Here is a 16,685-nt window from a genome sequence, read left to right as displayed (position 1 = left end):
TGCATCGGACGAAGGGAATCGGGGAACAGACACCATCAAGGGAGATGCTTGGGACTCTGGGGCTTCAGCAGATGAGTTGATAGTGGCCCTACAGGACACAGTACGCAGCACTGACTGAAATACCAATCAAAAATAAAACGTGATCGCTTCCGAGATCTTTTCCTCCCAGAGTAGAGGACACCCTAAGAACAGCCCCATGGCACAGTCCCCTTCTCCCCTATCCTGTCCTCAGGGAAAAAGGGAGGCAGGAACAGGGCTCCCAGCCACAGCGCCTGAGAATTGCTTGTGAGACTTCACTACGGATTCCGGGTCCCTCCTTCCCCTCTAACTCAGGAGCTACAGGGTGGCACCAGGGAATCAGTAATTAAGAGAACAAGGGGGTCTTCCCTGGTGGCTCAGTGGTTGGGAATCCGCCTGCCAATGCAGGGGACGCGGGTTTGAGCCCTGATCCAGGAAGATCCCACATGCCGCGGAGCAACTAAGCCCGAGCACCACAGCTAGTGAGCCTGCGCTCTAGAGCCCACGAGCCACAACTACTGAAGCCCACGCACCTAGAGCCCATGCTCCGCAACAAGAGAAGCCACCGCAATGAGAAGCCCGCGCACCGCAACTAGAGAAGAGCCCGCGCGCAGCAACAAAGACACAACACAGCCAAAAATGAAATACTAAAATAAAATAAAATAAAATGAACAAGGAAACCACCCCGCCCCCGTGTACAGGTAACCTGAGGACCTGGAGAAAGGCGACAAGGGAAAATGCTGGGGACTCTCCCTTCCAAGCCCCCTTACTTCTGGGCTGGCCACAGGACAGAGGACACAGCGCTGGCCAGTGTAGAGGGACTCTCAGCACGTTCACTCCGGGAGGGAAGAAGAGTCTCGCGGAGCACAGCTTTCAAGCTGGGCTCTGTTTGCACCGTCTGCAGCTTGCTTTGCCAGAGACTGTATTAGTAACCCCTCACATCCAAAACAGACCGGGGGCTGGGGAGCAAATGTCTCCATTCTTTGCCGTTTTATTAGTGCCTTGCGATGTTGCATTTCCTTCACCTTAATGGAGCGTGAAATTAAAATATATGGATCCACAAAAACATCTGCCTTTTGTGAACTGGCTCATACCGTTAATTATGTCTCCGAAGGATCCTGCCATACACTTCAGGTTATTACGTCCTTTGTGATTTTAATTACAATTTAATGAAAGCATTTACATGGCCTGTCTTAGGACTTTCAACTGAATAATCATCAGCATTAACAACGCTCTGTTCTTTGTTACTTTTCAGAGTCCTTCCATTTATCTTTAAATGTGTTTATATTAAATTTACATTTCATGGTCCAGAATTTTGTCATCATTAACTGAAGTGTAACTCTCTCGTCGCTTTCATTCTGCTTGCTATGCAGAGTATGGGGAAAATGGAATCAAAGAAGTATACGGGCTGCATTGGGTGTTATTTTTCTAAACAGTAGGTAGCAAAGGCTCCTTTTCCTGCATTTTTATTTTTGACTTTATTTTGAAAATTACGAAATTTTTAGTTAGATCAGAATATTGTTTAAAATTTTACATGAATTTTGGCTCTGGGTTTAAAATGATCTCATGAATTGCTATGACTTAGCTTTTAAAGTATCTCACATGTGTTTTCAAAGTTGCTTGTGAGTGTAACTGCTGCAATTTTAAAACATCTGACTTTGGAAGGATGTCACTTCAAGACCTCCCCTCCCCCGACCCCGCAACAGGACGGCGGCTCCCTGGCTCAGTGCAGACACAGGTTTGGAAGGACCACAGCTGCAGGGCTGCACTGGGGCTCATTTGATAAGATCTTCACACACTCCCAGGCTGAGCCCGCAGTGGACGTGGCTGATCAAAGACATCCTGATGGTTCCAACTGGCACACCCAGGGCAGAGCTATGCAGGTGACCACTTGTACAGCCCCTCGAGTCTTTCCAAATGCAGTCTGTTCCATGGACTGCTGGAAAGTGACAGTCTTCAGACACCAGAAACGCTTCCCATCGCAGCAGGCCCAGGAATCTGGAGAACCACTTGGTGCGCGTGATCAGAACTGAACGGAGGGACGCCCGCTGCTTTGAAGAGAACCAGCTGGCCGAGGAGCGCAGGCTCTGTACTCAGACTAAAAACGGTTCTCGACTGGCCGCTTTTAAACAGTTCGAAGAGCCGAGCAAGAGACAGCATATTGCCGATCGTGCTCCGGCACCTTCTGCCCGCGCCCTCTCATGCTGTAACGCCACCTGCCAGATAGGAATGGGGACTTGCCGCCACCACCTGGAGAAGCTTTCAAGCACTGGGATCCTACAGGGGAAAAGCTCCTACCTGGAGGCTGCTTCTTACTTCAGCGTCACCCAGCCGTTCCCTTGAAAGGATATGGTAGCCAGGGCCCTCAGAAAACTGCAGTGACCCCCTCCCCATACTTGGAATCTCTATTTTCATCGTGTTTGGTGGAAGCCTATGCGTGAGCTTCTTCGTCTCACTTCCTTCTAGATTCAGCGATTCAAAAAGCCCTGGAGATACTAAGGCTGTATCTCCAAGTTGCAAGTCCATTTCAGAGACGTAAGCTGTGGCTGACTGTTGTGAAAGTTCTCAGCCTTTGCCCCCAGCTCAGCACCTAGAATGACCACAGCCAGAGCTAGCGCTGGGCCAGATGCTCACGCGGCGGCGGATGTGAGACTCACTGCGGCCCCGAATGACTTGTGCGCCGAACGGCCAATGCCACGTCTTCCAGGTGCGACATTTTATTATGCTTTACAACCGTGAAATCATAGGACGCTGGCTGCGATAGAAAACATTTCAGACGGAGGAATTGACCAAGCTGTGCCCGCCCACCCTTGCAGCCTCCTTCCAAACCCACAGGTCTCTCAGAGAACGTTCCTGGGTCCTTCCCTTGCGAATTCAGGAGAGCTGAAAGTAGACATTTAAAGTAGCAGGAACACCGTCGGCAAAATGGAAGCAGGAGGATAACTTGGATGAACAACTGATGAGGAGCACACTACAGAAAACCTCTTCTACTGTGTTATGGTAGGTGGTAGAGCGTGGCCTGGGCTCAGCGACCATCCTGCGAGGTCCCAGTCATACGGGGCCCTCGGTGATCCCCTCAGGGGGCAGGCTGGGTGCGCTGTCGGCCGTGGGCCTCTCATCTTTCTTCAGCGACGGCGGGACTCGTAGACTGACGTAGGGTTTGTGACAAGCTGTGTTGGCCAGAGGCGGGTAGTGCTGTCTGTAGCAAATGTAGGCAAAAATGAGGCCAATGACTCCACCAACAAAAGAATCTAGGACAGAAGAGCAAAACCGGGAGAAACGCGTTATGATTCATTCAAATGTGGCCAGTTATGTTTTCCAGAAAGCGCTTTTCCTACCGGCAATGACTGGTTTGCTGACTGGACCCCCTGAAAGACTAAAGGAAAGAGAAACCTCACTGGATCTAGAGATCTTGTGGCCTCCGCAAACTCTTATCATTTTTTAGAGCTTAAACATCCCTATTAAGTGTGTACTTAAGTCTTCTCCTTATAATACGCTCCTCCTATAATACGCAGCTGAACACAGCATGAACTCAGATTTGCATTCTTGATTTTGAAAATCAATTCCAAGTTCTGGAAGAATTCCGGCCATCTCCATGGGACCTGGATACCCTCGGGGGCTGTCATTTCTTTTCCTTTAGCAAGTTCCCACTGGACTCCTGCAATGCTGCCAGTGTACCACAGAGAGCCAGTGGGGCCTCAGTCAGTGATTTCCCAGGGATGAAATGAAACTTCTGAGTCACAAAGAGAATGAAACATTTTATTATACACCAGCATTGGCAAACTCGACAGTCCCGGTGGGAGGGGCCCAATGCCTCCAAAAAGCTGCAGATTCTATCAAGTTGGAGGGCGCTGGGGGGGGCAGACAAGGCAGGAGAGGGTATCTGCAGGTGAAACAGGCCTCTTCACCACCTCTATGGTGGCCCCTTGCCAAAAAGGGCATTCAGCTGGTTCCCAGTAGAGACCCCATGAAAGCAGCCCATCCCAACAATCTTCACTGTGTGTGTTTGTGTGTGTGTGTGCATGTGTGTGTCGTGTGCACGCATGCCCCTTAAACTGACTACGGGTTATTCTTGCCAAAAAGATCCTAAAATAATGGAAGACCTCCCCTGACAAGAGAAACTCTGCACTCTCATGAGGGTCGCTGCCAGGCTGAACTGTCAGCCTCCATTTGGGGGTTTCCACTTTCACCTGCATTACCTTGTTGAATCGCCCACACCTGCTATGGGCAGGGAGCATCAGCCCCATTTTACAGAAGAAATTCAGGCTCAGAGAGGCCAACAGAACTTTCCACGGCCCCACCCCTTGTAGATGACGGAACTGGCCTTGAACTCTGGTGTCCCGACTCTGGCCTGCACTGCTTCTCGGGGCTGTGCTCGAACCCTGGCGGGTTCATCCCAGGCTTTCTGTTGTCCCAGCTTTCAGAAGACAGCAGGCCATGACTGAAGGGCGGTGCACCTGGGTTCAGATGGGGGACAGCAGCTTTCCTTTACCAGTGTCGGGGATGTTAAGTCTCCAGACCCTTCCCAGTAAGCAACACACTGTGTACTGACCTCAGTTTAAGTCACAAGCTGACTCTCCTGTGTCTCCTGCAGGGGAATTTGGGGTGGCTGTCAAAGAAATATATCTTCCAAGAAAACAAACTGTTCACCGCTTAGATATCTGCACCCCACGTATCAGCCCTTTTGTGATAGGTATTCTGGCTCCATCTAGAATAACTGGGATCATCTTTGAGGAAAAGGACAATATTTTGGTATTTTATTATCTTTTGAAGAATTGCTTCTACCTTCAGCATTTTTACTAGACTAAGAGTAAAACGTTTAAAATCACTATAATAAATAGCTTTAAGCTCTTTTTTTTTTTTTTTTGTGGTACACGGGCCTCTCACTGTTGTGGCCTCTCCCGTCATGGAGCACAAGCTCCGGAAAGCGCAGGCTCAGCAGCCATGGCTCATGGGCCCAGCCGCTCCGCGGCATGTGGGATCTTCCCAGACCAGGGCACGAACCCGTGTCCCCTGCATCGGCAGGCGGACTCCCAACCACTGCGCCACCAGGGAAGCCCGCTTTAAGCTCTTTTAAATAAATATAGTAATTTAGTGCATGTAATTTTATTTATAAACAGCATCAAAACAGGTAAGGAACACAGGCATTCCTACAATGGCATAATGAAGGTCCACTGTGTGCAGAACAGGTGCCCAGACCCTGCTCTGGCATCTGAGGGTGGACACAGCTGCTAGTGATGGTTTCCCAAGTGCAAATATTGGGTTGGCCAAAAAGTTTGTTTGGATTTTTCCATAATATCTTATTCCATAACAATAGATGAGGTTATCCGCCTGATTAGACGCCTTCCCACTGCTCTTAGGGACTTGATTAAGGCCCTACGGCCTTCAAAGCCACATACCTGGTCCTGCCGACCTCCCAGCCATCCCCGTCCCCTCACTCTGCTGCAGCCACCATCTTCCTTCTGTTTCTCCAATGTGTCTGCTTCCTCCCCCTTCTCCCCTTCAACCCTGGGAACCCCTTCCCTTCATCTCACCTATTCAATTCCTACTCATCCTTCCAAGCTCCACTCAACATCCTTGTGCAAGGATGCATCACCTGACCTCCAGACTAGACCCTGTCTCCCAGGGATACACTTTCATTAGCCCCCGGGGGATAAGAATGGCAAATCGTACCGAGCTGTGCAATGATGTAATGTTTAACACTGGACTCTACACTCTACCAGGGCAGGGGCTCTGTCTGGGTCCCTGGCTGCTGATTCCTCAGTGCCTGGGACAGCACTTTGATCACCTTACGCAGAATTAAGTTGGCGGAAGGAAGTGGATGAACGAATATGTGCACAGTAACTGGAGGCTGGATTCTGGTGACTGCCCTGCGGTGTCCTGTGTGGGCCCCGGTGCCCCCTCTAGTTCCCTCCTTAGGAGCAAGTGCGCGGCTGCTGAGAGGCCTTCTCGTGTGAGTGTCCCAGGAACCTGGTCCCCAGGGTCAGCCTCCTGAGGCTGCCTTCAGATCACTGGAAGCTGCCAGGGCGTATTCCGAAAGTAGGTCCCGTCCCTGATCGGGATAAAACGTCTCTTACAAACAAAGGTCATTCTAACAGGTCAGAGAGAGAATGAATAACTGTAGCTACCTCCTCTCCGTAGGAGTGCAAACACGGTGCGACTGTAGCCACCACCTGGCAGAAAAGCGAGGAAAACAAGATGAGTGGCCACTCAGCCCTGGTGAGTAGCCTCCAAGGTAGGAGGGGAGGAGAGGACCATCGGAGAGAGACATCAGTGAGACCCAGGGGCCCATCCTCGCTCCCAGAGCAGGCATCTGGGGCCATGGTAAGGTATCCAGCATGTACTCTCACCCGCGGCCTGAGAATCCTCCCAGCTGAGGCATCCTCGACAGAGACACTGCAGCCCCGACCAGGGCAAGACTGCACCTCGGAGCCTCAGTCTCCCTAGCTCTCAAACGCAAATTTCAATATCCACGTCACTGAGTCGTGACAATGATTTAATGAGAACTGCTGCTGAGCAGTATATCCCAGAGCACAACACAAAGCAAGACCTTAAAATACATTGTCTAAAAAAACAGTGTCTATCACTGTTCCTCTGTTCCTCTCCGGCACTACTGGGGCCTTTCTAGTCCTTTCCCATCCTTCTTCTCACACACCAACTCAGCCGTCTACAGTTGTCATCTCTTCAGCATGGCCAAACTTTCACAGCATTTTAAATAAACACGTGAACTTAAAAAACACCTGTCACCCAAGAAACTGGAAAGTGATATGTACTATGAATTCCTCACTGGAGTCACGAGGCATAATTAACACGATTAAATCAAATTCCTTAAACTGAGAAACTCTTCACACAGCCTGTGGCCAGCAGCCTGTGAAATGTGCCAGGGCTTTTTCCAGTTCAAGGTCTTAGAGTCACACTATTGTTTTGTTTTTCCAATAGCCCCAGTGAACAGCCCCACAGAGTGTTATTTTTATTAGTATCTGAAATGATCCAGGACACCTGCATTTAAGCCACTGACTACTGCATAGACCACACAGCAAAACCTACAAATAATGCCATTTGACTTTCTATTTTCTGTGACAAGGCATTTTATTAGGTGCATCACTGACCAAAAGACATCAAATCATTCTGAGTATATGTTCCCCAGGCTGACTGGTGCGGCAGCAAGCCAGAGAATGGTGATTGCTGTCAATGTTGTTTTCCCATTTAATGGAATGAGTAAAAAGTGGTATCATAGGTGCCACCACAGTTATCAGAAGTAACCAGGGCAATGAAAGGTCTAGCGAAGGCGCCTTCTCAACAAAGTCATCCGGGGCTCTGTTCATCACAAAGGTGGTGAACAAGATTTACAAAATGACTTACTTTATGAGAGAGAATGCCACCAAGTGCCACTTGATGAAATCACATTCACATTCTATAGAGCGTGTGCTGACAGAAAAGCAGGCAGGCGACAAGTGGGCCTTTATTAGGGAAAGAAACTACTTGGGTTTGACTTCACCCCAAATATGGTAGCATGGGACAAGGTGGGGCTGTGATTCAATGGGGGCATATGTGGAGCTCCGTGTCCCCGGAGTACACACGCTGCAGTCTCCTCACTCAGCCTTCATGTCATTCATCCATCGCGTATGTTGCACAGGGATCAGGCATCAGGCGTGATGCCCGGTCCTAGGACACGAGGCTAAACAAAACAGACACGTTCCCAGTCCTAGGGGAAGTGACAGTCTTATCAGTGAGTTGCAGCTATAGTGCACGCCATGAGGGAGCAGGTGGGTCTGTGAGATCAGCCAGAGAGTGGCCTGGCTTGTCTGGACCGGGGGAGTTTCACTGAGGACAAGACCCACCAGCCAGCCCTGCAGGACAACCAGGTGTGAACCCGGGGGAGGGGGAAGTGGAGGCAGGGAGGACAGCGCAGTCTTCTAGGCAGAGGAAGGAAGGGGCGTGGCAAGTCTGAGAAACTGAAGGAAGGTCCATCTTCTCTCAGGGGGTGGTGTCATTGTAAGTCTATAGGACGTAAGTTGACTAGGCTTCTGGTGTGGGCTGGAAAAGAAGGGTGTTCCACGTCCCCTCAGCCTGGACCAGGGTCCCCACTGGCTCTCTGGGCTGCTGCCTGTGCACCTCTCAGCCCACATCTACCTCTCGGTGTTGACTCCCCCCTTGACTGCCTCACCTTCATTTCCCCGGAGCCCAGCAAACATTCAGTAAATGTTTGGTGAACTGAGATGCACTGAACAACATCTACAAGATGCACTAAAGAACAGACACCACCAGCCACAAAAGGCCACATATTGTGTGATGCCCAGAATATGCAATGTCCAGAAGAGGGAAATCCAGAGAAAGAAAGTAGATTCATGGCTGCCAGGGGCTGCAGTGGATGGAAGACATGAACATTTTCTGGAATTAGATGGTGGTGATGGTTGCCCAACTCTGAAGATACTAAAAACCTTTGAATTGTGCACTTTAAAAGGGAGAATTTACGAATTATGAGTTATGAATTATACCTCAACAAAGCTATTTAAAAGGGGAGGTTAGAATCAACACCTAATATGCTCCAATGGTAGTAGAAAGAGGGCTAGACTTTGAATCAGGCAACTTGGATTCGAATCCTTACCCATAAAATGGGCATGACCCCAACCCCTTCTTATGAGGTCAAAGGACAGGAAAGGGTCTCATGGAGTCTGGCCTACTGAGGTGACAGCCCTGCTCACCTGCTCCGACACAAACAAGCAGAAAGGCTTCTGAAGATGTGCTGTCAAGTCCTAGGGAGGAACACAGCCCTCTCTGTTGCCATGGCAACATCCAACATCACTCAGCTGGTGTGACTTGGGACCTTGTGTGCCTTGGGCTCTATGACCCATGACCCTAGGGTAAATACCAGCTCTGGATAACTCAACAACCTCACATGATTGTTTCTGTTCTTTTTATTCTACTACTAATGAAGCGTCCTGTTTTTGTGACTTTGAGTTTCTATAAAAGAACTTACATAGCACAGAGAATGCACAATCTACCTGGTACACTGTGAGCTGGCAGGGCAGAGCCAAGTCTGTCTCCCTCAATACTGATGGCCTCCACCAGAGAATGCCTGGACACAGGCAACATAGTGCATGAGTGAATGGGTGAACTGTAAAGGTCACTTCTTTTGTTCCTTTTTGAAGAGAAAGAACTTGCAAAGAATAATTTTAGTAAAACCAGTGTATAGAAAAAAAGATACTAGTAAGAAAGGAATATGATTTAGTCAAAATCATTCATTCATTCGTTCCACACATATTTATTGAGCACTGTTATGCATCAAGAATTGTTCCTCCAAAAGATATGCTGAAGTCCTAACCCCCAGTACCTCAGAATATAGCCTTATTTGGATATAGAGTCCGTATAAAGATGAGAAAGTTAAAATCAGATCAGTAGAATGGGCTCTAATCTACTATGACTGGTGTCCTTATAAAAAGGAGAAATTTGGACACAGGGACAGACACACACGGAGGGAAGATGATGTGAAGAAACACAAGGAAAATACCATGTAAAGATGGAGGCAGAGACTGGAATTATGCTTCCATAAGCCAAGAAATATCTGGGACTAATAAGCTGGAAGAGGCAAGGAAGGCTCTTTCCCGTACAGGTGTCAGAGGGAGTGTGGCCGGCCAACACCTTGATTTTCCGCTTCTAGCCTCCAGGACCATGAGACGATTTCTATTCTTCCAAGCCACTCAGTTTGTGGAACTTTGTTACAGCAGCCCTAGGAAACTAACACAAGTACCTACTAAGTGTCATGCCAACAAAAGAGACACAAATCCCTGCACACAGAGAGAGTATATTCTAGTACAGAGCTCAGCAAACTATGTGCACCATTCATTTACATGCTGTCTCTAGCTGCTTTCACGCCACCATTGCCAACTTGAGTAGCTACAACAGAGACTGTATGACCCACATAAAGCCTAAGATATTTACTATCTGACCCTTTACAGAAAAAGTTTGCAGACTCCTACTCAAGTAGATAAGACCGGACAATAATCAATACTAAGAAATGACTTAGTTTGTCAGACGGTGGTAATAAACGAGCAAAGGTGAGAGCCACAGGGAGTGTGGTGGACGGGCTGCGATTTCAGCAGAATGGTCATTTAAGACGGCCTCACTCGACCTAAGATTAGGAGGGGAAAGGGAAGGAGCCACACACACATCTGAGAGAAGAGCATTCCAGGCACGGGAGAGAGCCAGTGCAAAGGTCCTGAGGTGGGAAAGCACTGGCATGAACAAGGAGGGGCAGTGCAGAATACTAACCGGGAGGCAGGAACCGAGGGACCAGATCTTAATGCCACTGCAGGACCTGGGCTTTGACGCTGACAGCAATGGGGAGTGACCAGGGGCTTTTCGCGGAGGTGAGGCACCACATGTGACAGGGCTTTAAAGGCTCGTTCTGGCTGCAGTGTGAGGGGCAAAGGAGGAAGGAGGGAGAATGGCAGCCGGGCTTCAGCAATAAGCCAGGCAACAGGTGAGGGTGGACTACAGTGGGAAAAGGAAGTTGGATTCTGGAACTATTCTGAACATAGAGCCAACAGAAGAAACCAGAGAAAATCACAGAAAACAGAGGAGAGCATTCCCTCGAATACATGAAGCCAGGTGGTCAACGAGACTTGGGAGCAGCCCAAACCCATCTTCCCTGGGAACTAAGGAATGAGGGACGCCAGGGCAGAGGGCAGAGGGCAGAGGGCCTGGCTGAGAAAGCCTCTCTTGAGGCCCAAAGCTCCCTGTCCAGTGGGTTCTGATTAAAAGGGAGGGGGCAGCCTGGGGCTGCAGACCGCTTGAGCCCTCTCTCGGGGATGCCCTGGGTATGAAGGCAGAGACGGGCAGACTCATGGGCAGTCAAGGCTCAGAGGTCCCCAGACCCCAAGCAGCATTGGCAGCTGAAGACAAATGTGAACGCAGACCCCACCACCCGGGACAGCTGACCGCAGAGGGAAGATGAGGGGAGATCAGTTCACTCAGGACGGAGGATCTCGGAGGGAGAATCTCAGTGTTTTTGTTCTATGTAAGGCTGGTGGGTTTTGGTGGGAACAATGGTTTCATTCCAAAGTCTCCTTTTCAAGTCACTTCATTTAGAAAATTTAGAGATTGGTTCTGACAGCCCAAGGGAGGGAGGCCTGGTGAACAGTGTGTGTGCCTCAACTGTGTGTGTGTGTGTGTGTGTGTGCGTGCGTGCGTGTGTGCGCGTGTGTGCGTGTGTGTGTGTATGCGTGTGCGTCCGTTGCGTGCGTGTGTGTGCGTGCGTGCGTGTGTGCGTGCGCGTGCATGCGTGTGTGTGTGTGTGTGTGTGTGTAGGGTGAATGTGGGGGGAGAGGAGGGAGCAGCCTCTACCTGGCTTGTTAGTGTGGCTCACGTACAGTCGGGTGCTGTGTCTCTGTCCCCAAACACCGCATCTGCAGAGGCTGGAAACTACACATAAATTCATTTCACATCACAGACCCTTCACAGTCCAGTCAGAGAAACCTGGCAAAGGCAATGGCGCCATCTTGAAATTTTCAGCCCAGTCAAGCATGGCATCTGTGACTGACATGGATGCGTTCCAGCCTCAGGCTGGGTGGAAACAAATGACTGCTTCCTCCCTTGAGACATGGTTTTCTGGATTATATTCAGAGGGAGGTGCTCTTTCTTATGACGAAACACTACACAGGCACTCAGCGCTGCTTAAAATGACCTATGATTAGAGAATTAGCGTTGGTTAGAAGGCTACCCGAAACCTGGAGTCACACAAGGAAAGCCTGGACCCAGATCCAGGGATTTGAGGGCAGAGGCAGCTCCTCATTATGTCCATTAATGGAGAAAAACAACACACTCCTGCCACTTCTAGCTATAACTGTCCACTGACTGGAAACCACACTCACACAAGACTGTGAGTTGGGGCAGAAGAGGCTTCAATGAGGTGCTCTGTTCTTTCTGTGCGTTTTTCTCTACAGATGTTCTTCCCAGCATGGAAATTCCACAAGTTTTAACTCTGAAAACACAGTTAATCACAAACGTAAGCTTCTTTGTGAAGCACTGGCCCTGTGGTCGGCCTCACCCATGGACTCTCTAGCTTCTGGCTGACCCGAAAGCCAGCATGTCACAAAGACGTGGAGAACCTTAGCCAGATAAAGATTTATTATCCAGCCAGTGCTTTTATTTCTGAAGAGGTCCTGCTAAGTGTTTCACTGCCCCTCCAGACCATGGCCTGTGCCCTCCATTTTCCTCACTTAATGAAACAACAGACTTGTGTGTTTGGAGTGGAGCTGGAAAGGCAGAAAAGACCAGAAGGGCGTCAATAACAGAAAACCCCCATGATAATGAACAGAGCAAAGCGTTTGAGATTACGGGCTATTTACTGTATATGAATATGTAATCGAGTAATTGGATATCCTGCCACATCGGGCGCAGTTGCTTAAATCAAAATTGGAATGGAGTCATAAAAGTCTCGTAATATTAATGTTGTTAACTGAAGTCTATAATGAGAGGTTCTCAGGTTGTGCTGCTGCCTATGGGTCTCCCCGTGAATTCTCATCATGACAGATGACCCCCGCCCACGGGCACTGGACACCTCAGTCCACCAAAGAGCAACAACTTATTACTCTCGGTCGGGCATCCTGCCTCAAACACCCACCTGCACAGCAGTCGAAGGCCTCACTATCCATCCCTTCTGGAAACCCTGGCAGCCTCTTTGATTTCTCCCTTAATAAGTGAGTGTTGAATGAATACAATTTTCCACTCACTGAACATTGCGTCTTCTTAAGACGTAATAAGGGAAAGAAAGATGGAGCTGAGATGTGGCTACAGGTCAGGCTTTCTCAACCTCAGCAACAGACATTCGGGGCTGTGGGGAAGGTGCTATCTTGTGCACTGTAGGATGTTTAGTAGCATCCCTGGCCTCTACCTACGAGATGCCAGTAGCACCCACCACAAACACCACCTCTACTTGCGAAGATGTCTCCAGTCATTGCTAAATGTCCCCTGGGAGGTTCAGTTGCCCCCATTGAGACCACTGGTATAGACAGTGACGGATGGCCTCATAAAGGGGAATTCAGGTGAAATAAGCCTGACTCGGAGCCCATTAGAGGATCCCAGGAAAGGCACGCTCCACCCCTGGCTGACTCCTGGGTACAAACTGAACAGACGATGGCACAGCCGAATGGATAGCTGGGCCACACCCATGACCTGTACCAACTGGGGTACATTCAGTTTTGGCTGCAGGAGTCTACCATGATGCAATTTTGGCTTGCCCCCCCCATCCCAAGTATGGCCCTAAACATCACTGATCATAGATTCTCTTGCTTTGCTTTCCCATCAGCCCACAGAGCATTAATATTCTCCCTCTACTGCTCCAAGTTCCTTTCTGTGCCAGTTGGATAGAATGGGTGTGAAGCCCTGTTGCCAGCAGGCCTCGAGTGCACCAGCTGCATCAGGAGTCCAGCATTTCCCCAAAGCCAAGAGCTGTGATCCTTCATCCTTTCATGACACGCCAGCCGCAGCTCGGTAATGAGTAACAAAAGAGCATTTAATAGAGGCCAACCTCACGTCTTAGGTTTTCAAGACAAGATCACTACCCAAAAGCTCTTACTACCTTCCAAGATGAAGCCAAAATCTCTTCAACTCTAAAACCCTTAATCATTTCCCAGGTCCTAAGTGGCTGAATAAAAGTGGAAACCAGGGATTCACGGCTTACAAACAGACCATGTTCCAAAAGCATGTCCACCTCGAAATCAGTGGTTTGGGAAACACACACATCCTTCTTTAGAAATGATGCTCTAAGCAACGACAATACCGACTCACACTGGGGCAATGCATTTTCACTTACAAAGTACGCTCAGATCCATCATTTCATTCAGCCTGTGAAACGGCTCCGGGAAATATCGGGGGATTATTGTCCCCATGTTCAGAAGAAGAAACTACAGTTTACAAGGATAAATGAGAAGCGGTCCGTGAAATGCCATCTAGCCCATAACAGTTCTCATGGGGAAATGCCCTAATCATACGCGCCACAATGATTCTGTTGGAAAATATTCCTAGTTCCAAGGGTGCAATGGTTTACCCTTGTGCTGTTGGCTCAGCGATCCTCTCCCTGCCCCTCTCTCATTATGTGGTCTCATGTACCCAGAACTTCATCCAAGTCACTGATAAAAGCAGAGAACAAGGGAGGGCTCCGGGTCCAGCCTGATGGGCCTCAACTGACTGCCCCCATCAGCATGGCCTCAAGACCCCCATCAGTGCTTGATGCCTCCACCTGTCCAGACCGCGCATCAGTCTCCCTTTCCCCCTTCACCCGCCAGGCTGAAGCTGGAGGCTCATGACACCCAGAACGTGAGTTCCAGGAGGGTGGAGGGTGGAGCTGAGGCCAGAGACGGAGCAGAAGGCTTCCGGAGAAGGTGGGGCAAAGGCACCTCCAACTAGGAGTTCCCCTCACCTCTAGCCTCAACTGCCGCCTCACTACTACTGGAACACCTGGGAAGAGGTGAGAAGAGGGCGGTCAGAAAAGGGGGAGGAGGGGAATGGCGCCTGCTGACAGTAGGAAGACAGGAAGGGAAGAGCAGGTGGAGGCCACAGACCAATCGCAGAATAGGCCACTCGTCCAGGGAAGCTGGATTAGGCGCATTTAATTCAGTGCGTTTGCTGAAGGCTGACACAGTGGAGCTCTCCATGGTAATTCTCAGATGTCATCAGAATTAACAAACTGGCTTGTTAACAATGCAGATTCCTGGCCGCCACTCCAGACCCACCCCCAAGAATCCAGCTCCTAGCTCAGAGCGGCCTGGTCCAGGTGATCTGAGGATCGGCCTTTGGGAAACACAGCCCTAGACCCTGCGCTCCCAGAGGCCACACATCCTGTGGACATCGCCTCTGCCTCTGCTCCCTTTCTTGCAGTGGCAGATGCTACTGTGGTCCAGTCAAGCTGAGAGCTGCAGCCGATCTGCAGAGGGGCGTGGCATGGTTTAGTTTTATTCCAGGAACAAGCCCCTCACTTGTTCTGTGTTATTTTGACTTTGCACAGATTCCCCAGGACTGATACACACAGGTAAGCCTCACTCAGCCTTGCAGTGGCTGCTGACATCCATGCCTGGCCTGGACATGGTGACAGATATGTCCTTGTGGGATGGACCTGAGATGTGAAAGGAGCCAACAACCACCTGGCATCAAGTCTGAGATGGAGGCAAGGGGTCCAGCAGGGAAGTCCATCTGAGTCTGTGACTGAGCGCCTGCCATCCTAGCAGGACCTGAGGGGTCTACTGGAGCATGAAGGAGGGGGAGGAACTCCGATTCTGTCCCCAGCAAGGACAGTATGAAGGCCAGAACTCACCTGAACAGGTGCATTTTCTTTAAAACTGTGTCTGCTCTGTCATTTCAGCCTACTCTGGCTTCTCACAGTGGGCACTTACCTCTCCCCAGTAGGTGTATGTCTCCCCGCTTCCCTGCAGGAGAGAGGCAGACGGCCCAAGGACTGGGCGGGCCCCAGGCAGGAACTCACCTTGCCAGTGATGTTTGTAGTCGCACATGCGGGACAGGGCGATCATCATGGCGCAGTACAGGGGCAGGATGGCAGCACAGAGCCGCCAGCTCTTCCCCCGCCCACTCTCAGTGAAGCAGTGCAGCTTGCCAGCCAAGTAAAACGTCGTGAAGCCGAGTCCCGAAAAGGCAACTGCCGAAGAGAAACAGCAGGTGTTACTCTAGCAGGTGGGAAGCAGCAGGGACACAGGGCACCCTGAGCGTTCTGTCTGCCATCTTGCACACTACCAGGGCCAAGGCCATGTTGGCACCTGGCACCATCTAGGCAATCTGTGCTCTTGCTAGAACCACGCTGGTATGAGAATGAGAATAGGTCAACAATGAGAATGACCTTCCAGGCTCGCATGTGATCAAAATCTATTCTATTTCATTCATTCATTCATTCAACAATGACTTAATGGGTGTCTACTGTGCACTAGACAGGCACTGATCAAGGTGGGGGGGGAATAAAAGGATGCCTCAGAGTCTATATCTGGTCTCAAGGGGCTCACGGTCTGAATGAAGGTGATGGCCACGCTAATAGAGAGTTTTAACACAACGTGTTGATTTCGCCAAGAAAAAAGAGTGCATGCAAAACAAATGACTGTGATGACAGCATAGCTTTGGAGGGGGAAGGAAAGTAAGGGATTTCTGGCTTGGTGGCACTCAGTAAAGCTGGAACAGCAAGTGCTGTGGAGAAGTGAGTTTGACAGAGAAACCAATGATGACAAATTCCTTATTTTCTCTTACAGATTATGGTTATTAATTTTTAGAATTGCAAAGACAACTCATAGCTGTGCTGAATCCATTGTCAAAAGTGTGGAGTCGGGGGTAGTATGTGAACCCCAAGCCTTCCATCCAGTCAGGTTTAAACCACAGTTGAACTCAGTGAGTAACGTGGGTCTTCTGTGGGCTTAGAACAACGGTCCTCAACCCCGGCTACACACGGAGTCACCTTTAAAACCTGGGAAGCTTTCAAAACTACTGGTAGCCAGGTATCATTGTCAGACATTCTGTTTGCACTGGTCTGGAGTGGACCTTAGTGGTGTGTGTGCGTGCGTGCCTGTGTGTGTGTGTGCGGGGGGGGGGGCGGGGGGACTCCCCAGGTGATTCTATTTTTTTAAAATAATTATTTATTTATTTATTTATTTTTGGCTGCGTTAGGTCTT

At 49.7% G+C, this 16,685-nt stretch overlaps 1 protein-coding gene across 5 annotated transcripts in view; it reads right to left on the bottom strand.

Moving 5' to 3' along the window:
- Positions 1–3,030: 3,030 nt before the first annotated feature.
- Positions 3,031–16,685, bottom strand: part of PLPP4 (phospholipid phosphatase 4) — a gene marked incomplete at both ends in the record, with an annotated part of 118,982 nt that continues 105,327 nt past the window's right edge. For 2 of the 5 annotated variants that reach the window (XM_082673907.1, XM_082673909.1), the window contains 2 exons: positions 3,031–3,269; positions 15,500–15,670. In XM_082673907.1, coding sequence (XP_082530033.1) covers positions 3,070–3,269; positions 15,500–15,670 — 371 coding nt within the window. Of the gene's footprint in view, positions 3,270–15,499; positions 15,671–16,685 lie in introns of those variants that run through there. The other 3 variants (XM_082673908.1, XM_082673910.1, XM_082673911.1) reach the window with 2 other exon arrangements.

Source organism: Grampus griseus (genome assembly GCF_964374135.1).
Source record: "Grampus griseus genome assembly, chromosome: 16".
Taxonomy (NCBI): Eukaryota; Metazoa; Chordata; class Mammalia; order Artiodactyla; family Delphinidae; genus Grampus; species Grampus griseus.
Note: the sequence above shows the minus strand (reverse complement) of the source record. Positions and strands in the feature narration are given on the sequence as shown.